Here is a 14,564-nt window from a genome sequence, read left to right as displayed (position 1 = left end):
TGATCTGATAATAGACTGGATATAGCTTCTACAGGAAGCAAAAGTGAAGCCTCATTATATATGCAAAATTCACTTCCGGGTACCACGGCGAGACACAAATTACTATAGAAATGTATGGCGGATAACGTTTACAAACATGGATTTTCGAATATTTAAGACCTTTTGCGACTCCTTACTAACCTCAAGTATTAGTCATGGATAAAACAGGTTATGCGAATCGATTTGACATCAAAATGATTCCGATAGCTCTAAAATATCGATGTTAGTGGTGATTTAAAAGTTGTACATGAGAATGTATTTTGTCCCATCGTTGCCAATGCAAGATAGTTCACTGCTCGCTTTCCAATTTCTGAGGCAGTTATGATCTAGTATACGTTTCAGTTCTTTAGAAATGAGGTGAGTTACTTTTTATCATTCTTTCTTTATGTTGAGAGATTGTTGACATTTTATTTTTGCTGTAACTTCATTTTTCATGAGCAAAGTACTACTGATGCTTAAACAAGACAAGTCTATTTAGTTTCTTTCGCACTTTATCTTTAGTTTCCATTTCTGTAGTTGTTTTCTCAAATGGTATAGTCGCACTTTGCGCTTGATTATTCAAAGAAGTATGATTTTCATTGACATTAAAATCTAACAAATGCGTTCTACACACATTAGGACACTTTAGTATACTGCTTTTGAAACATCAAGGTAATGTAGCCAGCCAGGTATGAATTTGCAGGCCCTCATTATAATCATCTTGGTTTTGGTTTGTCCCTTAAGTTAATTTAAATTATCAACAGCAACATATGACTGTGTCCACAGTTTATAATTATAAGTGTGTCCAATTGTATCCAGTATATCAGTTTCACATTGTCTTGTGCTAATTCCTTTACAGCCATGAATACTGCCTCTCAGCAACAGTTTATTGTCTACAGCTGTAAATTGGTCAACTGTTGGTTTGTTGAAGTCACACTTTACAAGTGGAATAAAGCTCTTGTCTTTCTTATTACTACAAGACTCAAGACTGATGATCAAACTGTTGCTGAAAAGGATTGTAATGTCAACTGCAATTCATACTCATACCATCCCTAACTACATTCATATCTTAAGAATAATTTTAATGTTTTTGGAAAAATATTTAAGGCATTAATATTACATTCATACTAACTTCTGGAATTTGCTTAGCACTTAGAAGAGGAAAATAAAATTTAGAGCAAAATTTGGAGTAGACATCATTTCTTTTATTTGTGATGGACCATCATGTCACTTTTCAATGCTGCATGAACTTGGGGCTCAATTAAAACTTCCTGACATCAGGCCATACTTCTCACATCCATTGAATCAAGAGAAGAAGATATACATTTTTCTTCATGTATGTCATATGCTCAAGCTTGTAAGAAATACTTTAGGGGATGGTGGGATGTTATTTGATAAAGACGAAAACAAAGTTTGTTGGGAATATTTAGCTGAGTTACAAAAACTACAAACAAAAGCAGGGTTGAGGCTTGGAAATAAGTTGAAGTTTTTGCATATCCAGTGGTGGCAACAAAAGATGAAAGTTAATCTTGCTGCTCAGACTTTCAGTGCCAGTGTTGCAGATGCAATTGATTACTGTAGGGAAACTCTAAAGCTTCCACAGTTCCAAGGTTCAGAAGCTACAGTGAAGTTCAATAGAACTTCAAGAATGATAAAAAAAGTAACTCACCTCATTTCTAAAGAACTGAAACGTATACTAGATCATAACTGCCTCAGAAATTGGAAAGCGAGCAGTGAACTATCTGGCATTGGCAACGATGGGATAAAATACCATTCTCGCATGTACAACTTTTAAATCACAACTAACGTCGATATTTTGAATCATTTTGATGTCAAATCGATTCGCATAACCTGTTTTATTCATGACTAATATTCGAGGTTAGTAAGGAGTCGCGAAAGGTCTTAAATATTCGAAAATCCATGTTTGTAAACGTTATCCGCAATACATTTCTATAATAATTTGTATCTCGCCGTGGTAACCGGAAGTGAATTTTGCATATATAATTAGGCTTCACTTTTGCTACCTGTAGAAGCTATATCCAGTCTATTATCAGATCAGTGATATAACCACTATAACTTCCTTGTATAGAATATTTATTTGTCTCCAGTTTTCTCCGTGACTGTAACCGCGCCGTGAATGTTAATGTGAATGTTATTTTTGTCGATTTTTGACATTTGGAGACAGTTTTCGATGGATGGCGTCGGTTGCCGTGTAGTAAGAGGTCCCGACTGGAAATGGGGAAAGCAGGATGGTGGTGAAGGTCATTTGGGCACCGTAAGAAGTTTTGAGAGTGCCGATGAAGTTGTTTGTGTGTGGGATAATGGCACTGCTGCCAACTATCGTTGCTCTGGTTTTTACGATTTGAGAATCTTGGATTCAAGTCCGACAGGTATTTGAAGCAACTGTTTGTTTCTGTGGACGAGCATTTTTTTTATTTTAAAGAATTGATAAAGTTGACGAATCTTGTTTCAATGCATCAATGCCAAAATATTCAAAATGACGCTTTTATGTCGTGAATTAGTTATGAATGATTTGGCTGAGTAAGAGAGATCTAATGTTAAAACTTGATTTCTTGTATACTCCTGTCTAGTGTCCTCATTAGGAGTTTTCTGATGTTAAAACTTGACTCCTTACGTACATATTCCAGTCTAGTATCTTTATCAAGAGTGATCTCATGTTAAAACTTGAGTTTTTTTATACTCTAGTCCAGGGGTCTCCAAACTACGGCCCGTGGGCCAGATGCGGCCCGTTAGGCCTCTCAATCTGGCCCGCAGAGACACTTGACAAAAAATAATGATATCATTAAACAAAATAAACTTTGTGCATAAAAGAAAAAGAAAAGTAGATGATGAATTCCGGCGATTTCTAGAAGAGTGAAGTGTAAAATACTTTTTCATCCCTCTTTGACCAGCGGTATACGGCTCGTTGGCCCTCAACACGCTGGACGAAAGTTCATGTGGCCCTCTGGATGTAAAGTTTGGAGACCCCTGCTCTAGTCAAGTATCGTCATCAGGAGCGATCTGATGTTGAAACTTGAGCCCTTATACACATACTCCAGTCAAGTGTCTTCATGAGGAGTGATCTGATGTTAAAACTTGTGTTCTGATATACTCCAATCAAGTTTTATGTTTTACATACTCAAGTCTAGTTGTATGTTGAAACTTAAGTCATTGCTTATATATGTACTCCAGTTTAGTTTCTTTATCGAAAGCAATTTTTTTCCATTGCTAATTCTTTATTATTCTTCATTTATTTAGGTGTGAAACATGATGCAATCATGTGTGATGGATGCCGTCAACACTCAATATTTGGGATTCGTTGGAAATGTGCTGAATGTACTAATTACGACTTGTGTTCACTTTGTTACCATGGTGACAAACATTCACCAAGACACAGATTTTATAGAATTGCAAATCCATCAAGTGAGAGGTACGTATACATTTTGTACTATTTCATTTAATCCCTATTTACTTCACTGAGAAAATCGAAAATGTTTTGACTTGATTCATTGTGTTTGGCATCCATAATTTTTAGTAAATTTGTTGGCAATCTTTGTGTTTGAACATCAAAAATTATCAGTTTTTAAATACATTCTGAGTTGAAACAACTTTATTTTCAAGACACAATTGATTTTGTCAATTTGACCATCCCAATTTTTTGGCTAATTTTCATAACATTAAATTAAGACACCATTTTCTTTAAGTGTATCACAAGGGAAACTAATATAGCCGAAGGAAGTTCTGTTTGAATCAATTACCCATGGTTGCAGATAATTGATCATCAATTAGATCAAACAACTATATTGTGATGAATCAAATTTAAATATTTCAAATTATACATTTTAGGAAAGTTATAACCTGTGCCATATGAAAATCGGTGCTTGGGGAACACTCTTTATATATTTGTGGAATGCCACATTAAGATCCTTTGAAATCAATTGTTTTCTCTTGATTATAAAAATATTACAATACATGTATGTACTTGTAATATCCTGGTTGAAAATTTTCGATCGTCCAATACCACTAGTGTTGACCCTTTAGTGATTAAACATTTTTATGAACTAAGTTTCATTGGCACTTTCTTGTCAAGTGGTGATTTAATCACTAACCCAAATTATTTCAAGCTTAAAAACATAACTTTGAGGTATTTCTCATTTATGATTTGTTGATTGCAGGACAGTTTATTAGTAATTGCATTGAAAGAAAGTGTAAATGCAATATTGACAAACAACAAACAAACAACATTTGTATACCGGCCACTATTAATCCCCGCCAGGGTTGACCGTCCATGAATTTTCTACGCCAAACGTCTCTATCTCTCGCCATATCTCTCGTTATACCCATCGCCTTCATATCACGTAAATGCAATATTGAGCTATACAAAAACTGTAATTACACTGTGAAAATGCATAGTTGCATTGTTAAGATTGTAATTTGATTGACTAAAATCTAGTAAAAGCCAAGCAAGCTTCATTTTAATTTAAAAAACATGACTGTAGTTGTAAGCTGCTGTTGTATGTTAAAAGTAACGATTTCCAAGTTGTGTGATATTCAAAAAAAACAATAATTTACAAAGAATGTAAACACAACAGCAAGTACTGTTCTTGTGGTTAATATTTATAAAAGCTGGGCTGCAAAACCAGGCTTTTCCCAAGCGATAGAGTGCTATAAAACAATAGTTACAACTCTTGAGCAGATGCATCCTTTGACCTTGGTATCAGGCAACCACTGATCTGCTCTCAAGTTCTCCCAAAGTTCTCCTTGGTTTGCACAAGCTTGCGGAAACACAGTAAACATCTTTTATGTATTACATCTTTTAGAGTTTTAATTGAATCAAGGAGGAAAAGCAAAAAAATTTCAGCTCGTGGATTATTTCCAGGTGCTAGGGTTGTCAGAGGACTTGATTGGCAATGGGAGGAACAAGACGGTATGTTTATTTATGATGAATTTTAATAGTGTTAACTATTACATAGTATTGTAATGGAAATTCTCTGGAATAGAACCTGAATGACAAGCGTTTAAAATTACTTGTAGTAATACAGTACTGTGTAATCCGTTTATTTCAGTTTAAATTAGTATTATTGGAAGTAGTACTTTTTCATTACATTGTCGTATCAAAGAATGTTACACTAGTCAAGAAGACTTTATAAACTTTCATTTTTGTGTGTCGTGAGACGTAATACATTTTCCTTTATATCTCTGAGAATGTAGTCAAAACTTTATTAGATAAAGTCAGTCTACAGCACAATCAATATCCTACGTTTACTTAAAGTACCTATCTCAACTTCCGAGAAATAAGCGATTTAAATGGATTGGAGGATATTAAAAAAATTGTTATGAAGATATTTGATTGGTCGAAAATTTATTCTAATGGTTTTTATTGCCCAGAAGTAGGTAATTCAGCGCCTAAAGTGACGTACATAAAGAGAGAGAGAGAGAACACATGCATTTAAGGTGTGGCTTTGATGATAAAGATTTATAGTTAATTATAAACATTTAAAATAGAACTGTTCTGAAGTTTACAGTGACCGGTACGGGTCGCCAGAAAAGTAAATGAAAAGTTCGGTAATTTCGACTAAAATCAATAAATTTAGAACTTCAATACCAGTCACGTCAATAAGTGCATTAGTTAAACTAATGACTGTCGAATATCACCAATACAAATACAATTACATGCAATCTGTAGATTGACCACTCATGTTGTGTTGTCTAATCAAGACCAAGAAATCCCTGGAAGAAATATTACTAATAGTTCATGTACGCGTATCGCATATTTTGATGCTATTGTGGCGATATGTTTGTCTATGTGCCGAATTCCACATAGACTACATATCGCCACAATAGCATCAAAATATCCTTACGCGTACTGAAGTATTTGTAATATCGGAAGCGTATATTTATATTAGCTTTCTGACATCACATCAATTTCGTATATGGAAACTAAAGGACGACCGTGAGCAGGTCAGACCAGGGTAAGACTGGGACGAATGTGTAGTGAGTATTTTGAAATGTGTAGTGAGTCTTGAAATGTGTAGTGAGTATTTTGAAATGTGTAGTGAGTATTTTGAAATGTGTAGTGAGTATTTTGAAATGTGTAGTGAGTAAAATGTAGTGAGTATTTTGAAATGTAGTGAGTATGAAATGTGAGTGAAATGTGTAGTGATGAAATGTGTAGTGAGTATTTTGAAATGAGTGATATTTTGAAATGTGTAGTGAGTATGAAGTGAGTAGTGGAAATGTGAATGAGTAGTATTTTTTGAAATGTGTAGTGAGTCTTTTGAGATGTGTAGTGAGTATTTTAAAATGTGTAGTGAGTATTTTGAAATGTGTAGTGAGTATTTTGAAATGTGTAGTGAGTATTTTAAAATGTGTAGTGAGTATTTTGAAATGTGTAGTGAGTATTTTGAAATGTGTAGTGAGTATTTTAAAATGTGTAGTGAGTATTTTGAAATGTGTAGTGAGTATTTTGAAATGTGTAGTATGATTTTGAAATGTGTAGTGAGTATTTTGAGTAATGTTTTCTTATTGTTTGTTATGTTTTTTAAATTATTTTTCTGGTGACCCGTACCGGCCACCGTAGAAGTTATTCATATTATACGGCATTTACACGAAAGAACCTGTTTTCCTAAGTACGCTTAGTGACCTGCTTTTATTCCCAAGACCTACACTAAAAAAAATTTTTCTTTCCATCAAATATATTGTAAATAATGTTCTTATAATTGATTTAGTTATCTAAAGAAGCTATTTCCCTGTCTATGATAACTATAGGCACTTTAATTATTGTCTACGCTTTAAGCTAGGAGTAACAACAGTGTGAATGCCACAATCGTTGTAGTGAATTCACGACAATCCTTGTGAAAATTGTGTGTTGCTAATTGAACACAAACTATATGGTTGGATTTTCAAGGGCTGTTCCAGGCTACGTACGGTTCAGGTAGGATTCAGTAAATTTATGAAATGATACTGTGGCTTTGAAAGTGGTCAAACTTTCAAGCGTAAATTTTATGACGTATTATTAAGCTACCTGAGTATTTTTCTTATGTGTGAAACTCAAATTGTGACAAATTAGCGGAACGGTTTCATTTTCTATGTTTTTTTTTGTAATTCTAAAGTACGAATATTTTGAAAATGCTCAAGAATTTTTTTAGGTAATAAACAATGGGTCGTTTCAATTTCCAAGAGTATTTCAGCTTTACTGAATCTCTGTTAACCTTGTTCATGTAAACTCAGCTCCTAAATCCTGATTGGCTATGGATAGATCTCCCGTCACGTGTGCGACATTCACACTGTTTTTTGCATGTAGTTCTAATCGCAGGCAACACTTAAGACCTTACAAGGTATATGATATATTGATTGTCTTTTTGGGTGACTTTATATAAAAACATGTGTATGCTGTTATAGTTTTTTAAGATCCTTCTCAGAGATACAAAGGCAAAGGTTTACGTTACCATATTACTCACAAAAATGAACGTTTTTATACTCATTTTAAGTATGAAAATGTGTAAACTTTGATTTGGCAAAACAATTAAAGTAACTCAAACATACATGAAGTTCACATTATGCTTCCACGCTGGCTCTGCTTCATATATCTACACTAAACATCTTTTAATGAAAGCAGGAAAACCTTTCCTTTGGTGATGTTTGCTCAAGTATAGAGTTTTCTTTCGTATTAGTAAACATTTAAAAAAGTAGTTAACTTTAGATTACCATAACACAATTTACACATATATCGACAATTGTCAATATTGGTCCTCGCAGAAATGGTCTTTACAGACCAGTAGCGTAGCCAGCCCGCGAGTTTTGTTCAAGCTATGGAAATGTTTCCGTCTTAAATCACCGTGAAAAAAATAGATTTCTGTACAATTGAGCAATATTTATGCTCCGGAGCTCAAAGTAAGTGCTGGTCAGCGGACACTGACTGGCCAAAATGTTTCTCTTTTTAATCTAATGAGACAAAAGTAGATTTCTATACAAATAAACAATGTTTATGCTCTAGGGCTTAAAGTAACAGCTTGTCAGCGAGCAATGACACGCCAAAGTGTTTTTGACAGGCTAATTTTTACCTTTCCGGTCATTTTGACCGACAATATTTTTACGTCTTTCCCAAAAGTACTATAGTCATGCGATGCATGGTATTACATAAAATGAATAGACTTCAAATATACAATTATCGTTTTCACAATCTTAACTCGTGTTGCCGCTACTGCAGTATGAATGGGTTTAATTTTTTTTGAAAATTTTCATTTGTACAATGGCGTAGCAAATGTGATAATTGTTGATGGCCGTCCTTGGAAAACAATTGATTCCAAATGAGCATAATGCACTTATATGTATGTATTAAACTGGATAACGCACCACGTATAGAATACACAGGATGTCTCATAAAAACTGCTCATCTTTGGAATCAGCCGACATTTAGAATTAGCATTATTTGATCTTCAAGGAGGCGTAATCGCAAATGAAATGAATTACATGCTTGAAATTTGCAATGAACAAAACCCCAATTCGTATGTAAATTGTTTTCGATTACGTATACAATTCTTTGTGCATCAATTATACTGAATCATGCATGTTTTGAATATTGGCTGATTTCAAAGATGAATTTTATTTTAAGATACCCTTAGTACATATGAAAGTAAAGCCAGAAGTTGGTTTATTTGCTTACGTTTTATCCGTCTCACTTTACTGCAATTAAGAATTTGTAAGTTTAAATTTTTTACGTTTTCATTCCTTCAAACATTTCTGTTACAGAAAAAACTATATCAATGGAAAGAAAGACCTGTAAAGCATTTAAGTAAAGAACTATTAAACGTTTAAAAAGGCCAACTTCCGGCTTCAACTTTCATAGCAGATTCAGTCTGATATACTTATCAGTGCATGAACATATATGCATGAACATTAGCTCCCCTAATTGTTGAGTATACTAAAAGAAAATGAAAAGGCTTCACAATTATTAAAACAATATAAAATATTTATTTTGCGCTAGTGAAAAGAATTATTCGTTTTCTCTGCTTTTGGTTTTTAACTTCCATCTATCATTCTACCTAAAGGTACTAGATATAAGTTTGTTACTCAAAAGACCACGCTCTTGAATTATCGTTCTCACCTTTGTAAGTATAGTATTTGTGTCTTTCTTGTTGTTTATAATGTTTTATATTTAGGTGGTACAAGTCGACGTGGTAAAGTGACGGAGATTCAAGATTGGAGTTCCCTTTATCCAAGAAGTGCGGCTTATGTTCTGTGGGATAATGGATTAAAGAACTTGTATCGTGTGGCCTTTGAAGGCATGGTAAGATGTTGTTTCTTGCATCAGTAAAAATCGTTTTGTGCTTCTAAAATCCTGCAAACTATTGTTTTGCATTCCGAAATCGAATCGAAAAGCGACAGAGCTAGACTTCTACAATCGAAAATTTCCAAAGAATATTTTGAAACCAAAACTTTACTAATAGAATTCTACCGTGATCCGATGTTATTCAGAATCTACTGAATTTAGGATTATGAAACCCGTGAACTAAATTACTAATATTCATAGTTAATTGCATTTCAGTGTGATCTGAAGGTTTTAAGTGATGCAAAAGGAGGCTCGTATTATCGCGATCATCTACCATGCTTAGGTGAGGGGATTTTTTAACTTCTTGACTCTCGCTCGTTTTTTTGTCTTAATATTGAACGTTTTTATAGTTTAGAAGAATTTATTAGCTTATTGCTAGTTACGTACCAACTCCCGCTTCTACTCTAAAGATTTCATTTTCTGAAATGAACAATGTCATTTCTACTTTATATTTCATATTCTTTTTTACTTCATGCAATCTTCCTTTGAGTTTGAACTGTTGTTCTTTCATTTTAAACGTTCGCTTCACTTTCAGTTTAATGTTGCTTATTTATTTTAAGGTGAGAGTGGGAGCGGTTCTGATAACTTAGACACTTCAAGCGAATTTCAAGTTGGCGATTCGGTCACTGTTGATCTGGAGTTGGAGATTATCCAATCCTTACAAAATGGCCATGGTGGCTGGACGGATGGGATGTTAGAGGTGAAAAATAGAAACTATTCACTTATTGTCCGTCGGTTGTAATCGTTTTACTACTAAATTTAGAGAGCATTTTGTTTTCTTGGTAAAGTTGCTTTACGTCATATTGTTTCTGAAGTGCTCAGGGCGTAGGAAGATCGATACTTTGGGGGGGAGACAATATTCATATATTCATGTTATATAGGGTTTTTTTTAAATAAATTGATTTTAAAGGATTAAAACGCGCATGTACATTGCCACCCCACTACCACCAATTATCAATCTTCCTGCCCCCCCCCCCCTGAGTGCTATTGTTCTTTTCTGTTCAACCGAGACTTCATAAAACTGTTTGATGTAAGAGAGGTTATGATCATTAATTATACATTATGATCATTAATTACACGTTGTGATCATTGATTACGCATCAATGATTATGCATTATTATTATTAATCGCACATCAGTAATTACTTATTATTAACATTAACTACGCATTATGATCGTTAATTCACAATATCATTAATTACAAATTATTATCATAAATTACACAGACATTGAATACAACTGGAACTATCGTTGGGATTGATGAAGATCATGATATTGTTGTGTCATACTCTAGCGGTAACAGGTACATTCTTTGATATTTTTTGCGGGGGCTTACAAACCTGCAAAACATTCTATATACGTTTTTCATCATTAGTGTCATTTATTTCTTTAAAAATTCATTGTTTTTACAGTGATTGAACACCAAAATGTTCCAAGGTCTGATGATCTTTAACTCTCCCACCTCCTTTATATAGTTGCAATGTTAAGAACAAGGGAGTGTTTAAGCTCACCCAACCACATTTGGTTAAAATATTTGTATATATGGTTACTCTGCCCAGATTGCATTAATCTCTACATTCTAATGGGTTTCGTAAGTTTTTACCCCCCTCCCTCCCCTTGTACCCATTTATTTTGTAGGTGGACCTTTAATCCAGCCGTCTTGACGAAAGTGAATGCTTCACAAAGAGAAGAGACTGCGACTGGAATATCCTCTACAACTATCACCTCACCATCTATCACCACTTCACCTGAATCACAATTTAGTATGGGTGATCTGGTGCAGATATATAATGATGCAGACCGAGTTAGGGAGCTACAGCAGGGTCATGGAGAGTGGACTGAGGTGATGGAAGCGGTATGTGATGTGTTTGGTGTATGACTCAGTAAAGTTTTGTGTATGACTCAGTAAAGTTTTGTGTATGACTCAGTAATGTTATTGAACAGAATTGAAGTCAAGACGAAGTTAGTTCGTATCTCCCTTATGTATGTTCAACTAAGACTTGATGAAACAGTCCTGTATAAGAAATTTTCATGTAGTCACAAAAATATTGAACACAAAGACAAATGAAGGACAAATAATAAGATGATAGCGATATTTACTTGTTCATCTTTCCTTGATATGCGTTAAACCAGAACTTGATGAAACCTACGTACCTGTATATGATAGCCTGATACAATGTCGTTATTCTTACAGACTTTGGGTAAAATTGGTCGTATACAGCAAGTCTATCCAGACGGCGATTTAAAGGTAAGACATTTTCTCGAGCGTTGTAGGATTGAGACTAGTTGAAGCGCTGGCTTAAAATTTTGGCGGGAAGTAGCCATTCAGTTATATTGAGTTCAATTTAAACTTTTAGATTGACATCAGTGGGACGTCATGGTCATACAATCCTTCAGCTGTCATCAAGGTGGTTTCGTCAGATAATTCTCAATTGTTGGGCTCTTCTGGAGGTAAACATAAAATCATTGATATGAATGTTTTATGCAGTGCGGTGTTTGAAATTGAATGAAGAAATGATCTTCGTGTGTGACTTCATAGCTCAGTTGGTCAGAGCACTGCACCGGCACCGCAGAGGTCATGGGTTCGAATCCCGTTGAGTCACCTGATTTTTTCAGGTTCCTGAGACGATTGCTTAAATTGTCCAGCAAAGTGCGAAGATCATTTCTTCATTTAATAAAATCATTAATATTGGCTTTGTTTCACAATAGACAAGCCGTTTGGCCTATATGAATCTCTTAGATTTTGTGGCTGTTTGATTTTACAATTGAAATCCATTTTATATTGCTAGAGGCCAATTATCTACGTATTGTGTTTAACGTAATACATTTATGAATATAGGTCCGTTTGCACTGTAAGCAACGCCGTAACAATTGGCTGTAGCGTTGGCCGTTGCTTACATACAGCTTACAGAACATACTTTGACTTGCTCAGTGGGGATTTTACCATTATGTTAGTGCATTTTAAAGAGCTGAAAATGCTGCAAATATAAAACATTCAGGGATCGTGAAAGATGGACATTTGGTTGGGGGTGTTAGGTGGTGAGATTCATGTATATATGTTCTACTTTAGTAGTTTTTATTGAGATCAATTGTGATTACTTATTTTACGATATGAATATTCGACATCTCACCCTTCAATCTTCCGCGGTCCATAACTTAGAAATTTTACTCAATGTTAAATGTTTTTTAAGTTTGACTGGGGTTTCTCTACTTAAAGTTAACCCAAAGAAATTGTCTTTTCACTCCTTCCCATTTATCGATTGAAAAGGTTCAAGTTCATTTTTGTGTCTATAGAGCGTCTTGGTGCTTTGTTAAAGAAGTTGTTTGAAAGTCACGTGTCCGGAGATCCTATTGAAGAATTGGTTAAAGCATCCGCCAGTGGTGATATTGCTAAAGTTGAAGATGTCTTGACGCGAGATACAGATGTGAGTTGATTATCTTGCTACCTTTTATTAGTTATTACTAGCGCGTGCGCTGATTGGTCGAAATTGGTCGATACAAATCTCCAAACGCCAGGAATTTTTTCGCACCAATAGAATTTTAGTCTTAAAAATTCGGACAGCTTGAAAGACTAACATTTATGAAAATGGCAATATCCGCAGCATAAGCATTTACGAAAAAGCTTTGCGGGATATTTCACCATGATGTTTTTCTTTCAAGTTTGTTTATTTTATAAAAGAAGGACTTGGTGATTTTTCTTGCTTTTTGTGCCGCTTGACACGTAACCTATGTCTAATCGTAAGTAATTGCATAATTGGTTATCAGCTGAAGCATCTCAACGAAAAATAGATCACATTGCTCTTATGTTTCTTGCCGGTTTTCACTGTCTAATATTTCACTGTCTTTGTCATATTTTTTGTTTCCTTTTAAAACAATTACGTTAGTGATAAAAAACTAGACTTCAAGTAATACAAAGTCATTTTAGTCTCAATTGTGACAAATTAAAACAAATAAATGAGTTAAGTCACGGCAAATTACGTCATTTGAAAACCACCGCATAACATGAAACAAAGATAACAATTTGAACCTTGGTCTGCACTGCAACTCATAGTTTTATCTTATTGAATGGTCAGCGGTTTCAACATTGTTTTTGTATATATTTACATTCTGTCATTTCTAAAGGTGAACGGTTTGTTTTCTTGTCATACGGCTCTAAAGGTGAACGGTTTGTTTTCTGGTCATACGGCTCTACAAGCTGCCAGTCAGTATGGACATCTAGATATTGTTAAACTCTTGATCAGCAGGAATGCAAATCTTGAAGTTGAGGTGAGTATCTTCAGAAAATATTTGTTGATTTAGACTAACCTCCAGACTGTGGTTTGTCTGAAATTACACTCCATAAAAATTGTTGTCTGATTAATTGATACATGATCGGTGGTGCGTAGCCCAAAACGATCTAGTTAACGAATTATTAAGCCCTTAATGACCAAGCGCAAGGTCTTTACAGAGAAACACCGAGAAAGCTAGGTTATTAAAAGGATTATTATATGGCATTATTTGACCTGAAACAAAGCTTGCTTTTCTTTTCGTCCTTGCTGTTTTTTACCGATTGACGTTCACGTTTCTAGTTTTCGTCCATAAAAATAAATCGTTTCAAATTGTATCATCTGAATAGTTAAACTGTTTTCCAAATATTGTTCCTTCGAATCACATTCGTAAATGGTTTTTTGTTTCGTTTATTTTGCGTTTTGCTGTTTGCATTACGAAGTTTGTTTACACTTGACTGTAAAATTACGCTTTTTTGGACCGTGGTCGATTACGGGAACATAATAGACCGGCAAAAATGTTTCTGAGCCAATCAAAGCGCGCCATTTTTCCGGAAGTGACGCTTGCCATATAATAAGGATACGTTAATGTTGGACGATTCTCTCTAATAAACTTTACCCAGATTGCTACACGCGAAGCATTTTGGGAGGTGCATCAAAAATTCCATTTTTTTTAGCTTTTAATGGATCAGAAAGTCATTTTTAAGTAGAAGGACATTTGAAATTCATGTATTTTTAACAGGGCTCGAAATACCACGCCTCTCCCCCTAAGTTTTAATTAGACTTTGGATTTTCATAATTTCGTAAAAGCACTATTGCCAATACACATTTAATATAAACGACAACTTTTTTGAAAATAGACATGTTTCGACATCTCATGATGCCATCTTCAGTATGAATGAAATAATAGGTGATACAGGGTATATATAAACAAAGCTCTAGAAAACAAAT

At 34.5% G+C, this 14,564-nt stretch overlaps 1 protein-coding gene and 1 long non-coding RNA gene across 4 annotated transcripts in view; both read left to right on the top strand.

Annotated features, from left to right (window-relative positions):
* The first annotated feature begins 357 nt into the window (after nt 1-357).
* LOC124450792 lies at nt 358-1,201 on the top strand. Its single transcript, XR_006950203.1, has 2 exons — nt 358-396; nt 878-1,201. It is a non-coding gene; the product is annotated as an uncharacterized LOC124450792 (long non-coding RNA).
* A 953-nt stretch (nt 1,202-2,154) lies between these two features.
* LOC124450791 (E3 ubiquitin-protein ligase MIB1-like) overlaps nt 2,155-14,564 on the top strand; it is a 41,743-nt gene continuing 29,333 nt past the window's right edge. The window contains exons 1-12 of one of the 3 annotated variants that reach the window (XM_047001440.1): nt 2,155-2,408; nt 3,277-3,448; nt 4,839-4,945; nt 9,180-9,307; nt 9,566-9,632; nt 9,910-10,049; nt 10,575-10,651; nt 10,987-11,203; nt 11,543-11,596; nt 11,706-11,799; nt 12,643-12,773; nt 13,471-13,614. In XM_047001440.1, coding sequence (XP_046857396.1) covers nt 2,168-2,408; nt 3,277-3,448; nt 4,839-4,945; nt 9,180-9,307; nt 9,566-9,632; nt 9,910-10,049; nt 10,575-10,651; nt 10,987-11,203; nt 11,543-11,596; nt 11,706-11,799; nt 12,643-12,773; nt 13,471-13,614 — 1,572 coding nt within the window. In that variant the 5' untranslated portion in view covers nt 2,155-2,167. Of the gene's footprint in view, nt 2,409-3,276; nt 3,449-4,838; nt 4,946-6,698; nt 6,953-7,166; nt 7,356-9,179; nt 9,308-9,565; nt 9,633-9,909; nt 10,050-10,574; nt 10,652-10,986; nt 11,204-11,542; nt 11,597-11,705; nt 11,800-12,642; nt 12,774-13,470; nt 13,615-14,564 lie in introns of those variants that run through there. The other 2 variants (XM_047001442.1, XM_047001441.1) reach the window with 2 other exon arrangements.

This window comes from Xenia sp. Carnegie-2017, unplaced genomic scaffold (assembly GCF_021976095.1).
Source record: "Xenia sp. Carnegie-2017 unplaced genomic scaffold, XeniaSp_v1 HiC_scaffold_24, whole genome shotgun sequence".
Taxonomy (NCBI): Eukaryota; Metazoa; Cnidaria; class Anthozoa; order Malacalcyonacea; family Xeniidae; genus Xenia; species Xenia sp. Carnegie-2017.
This window is presented reverse-complemented; position numbering and strand designations above follow the sequence as displayed.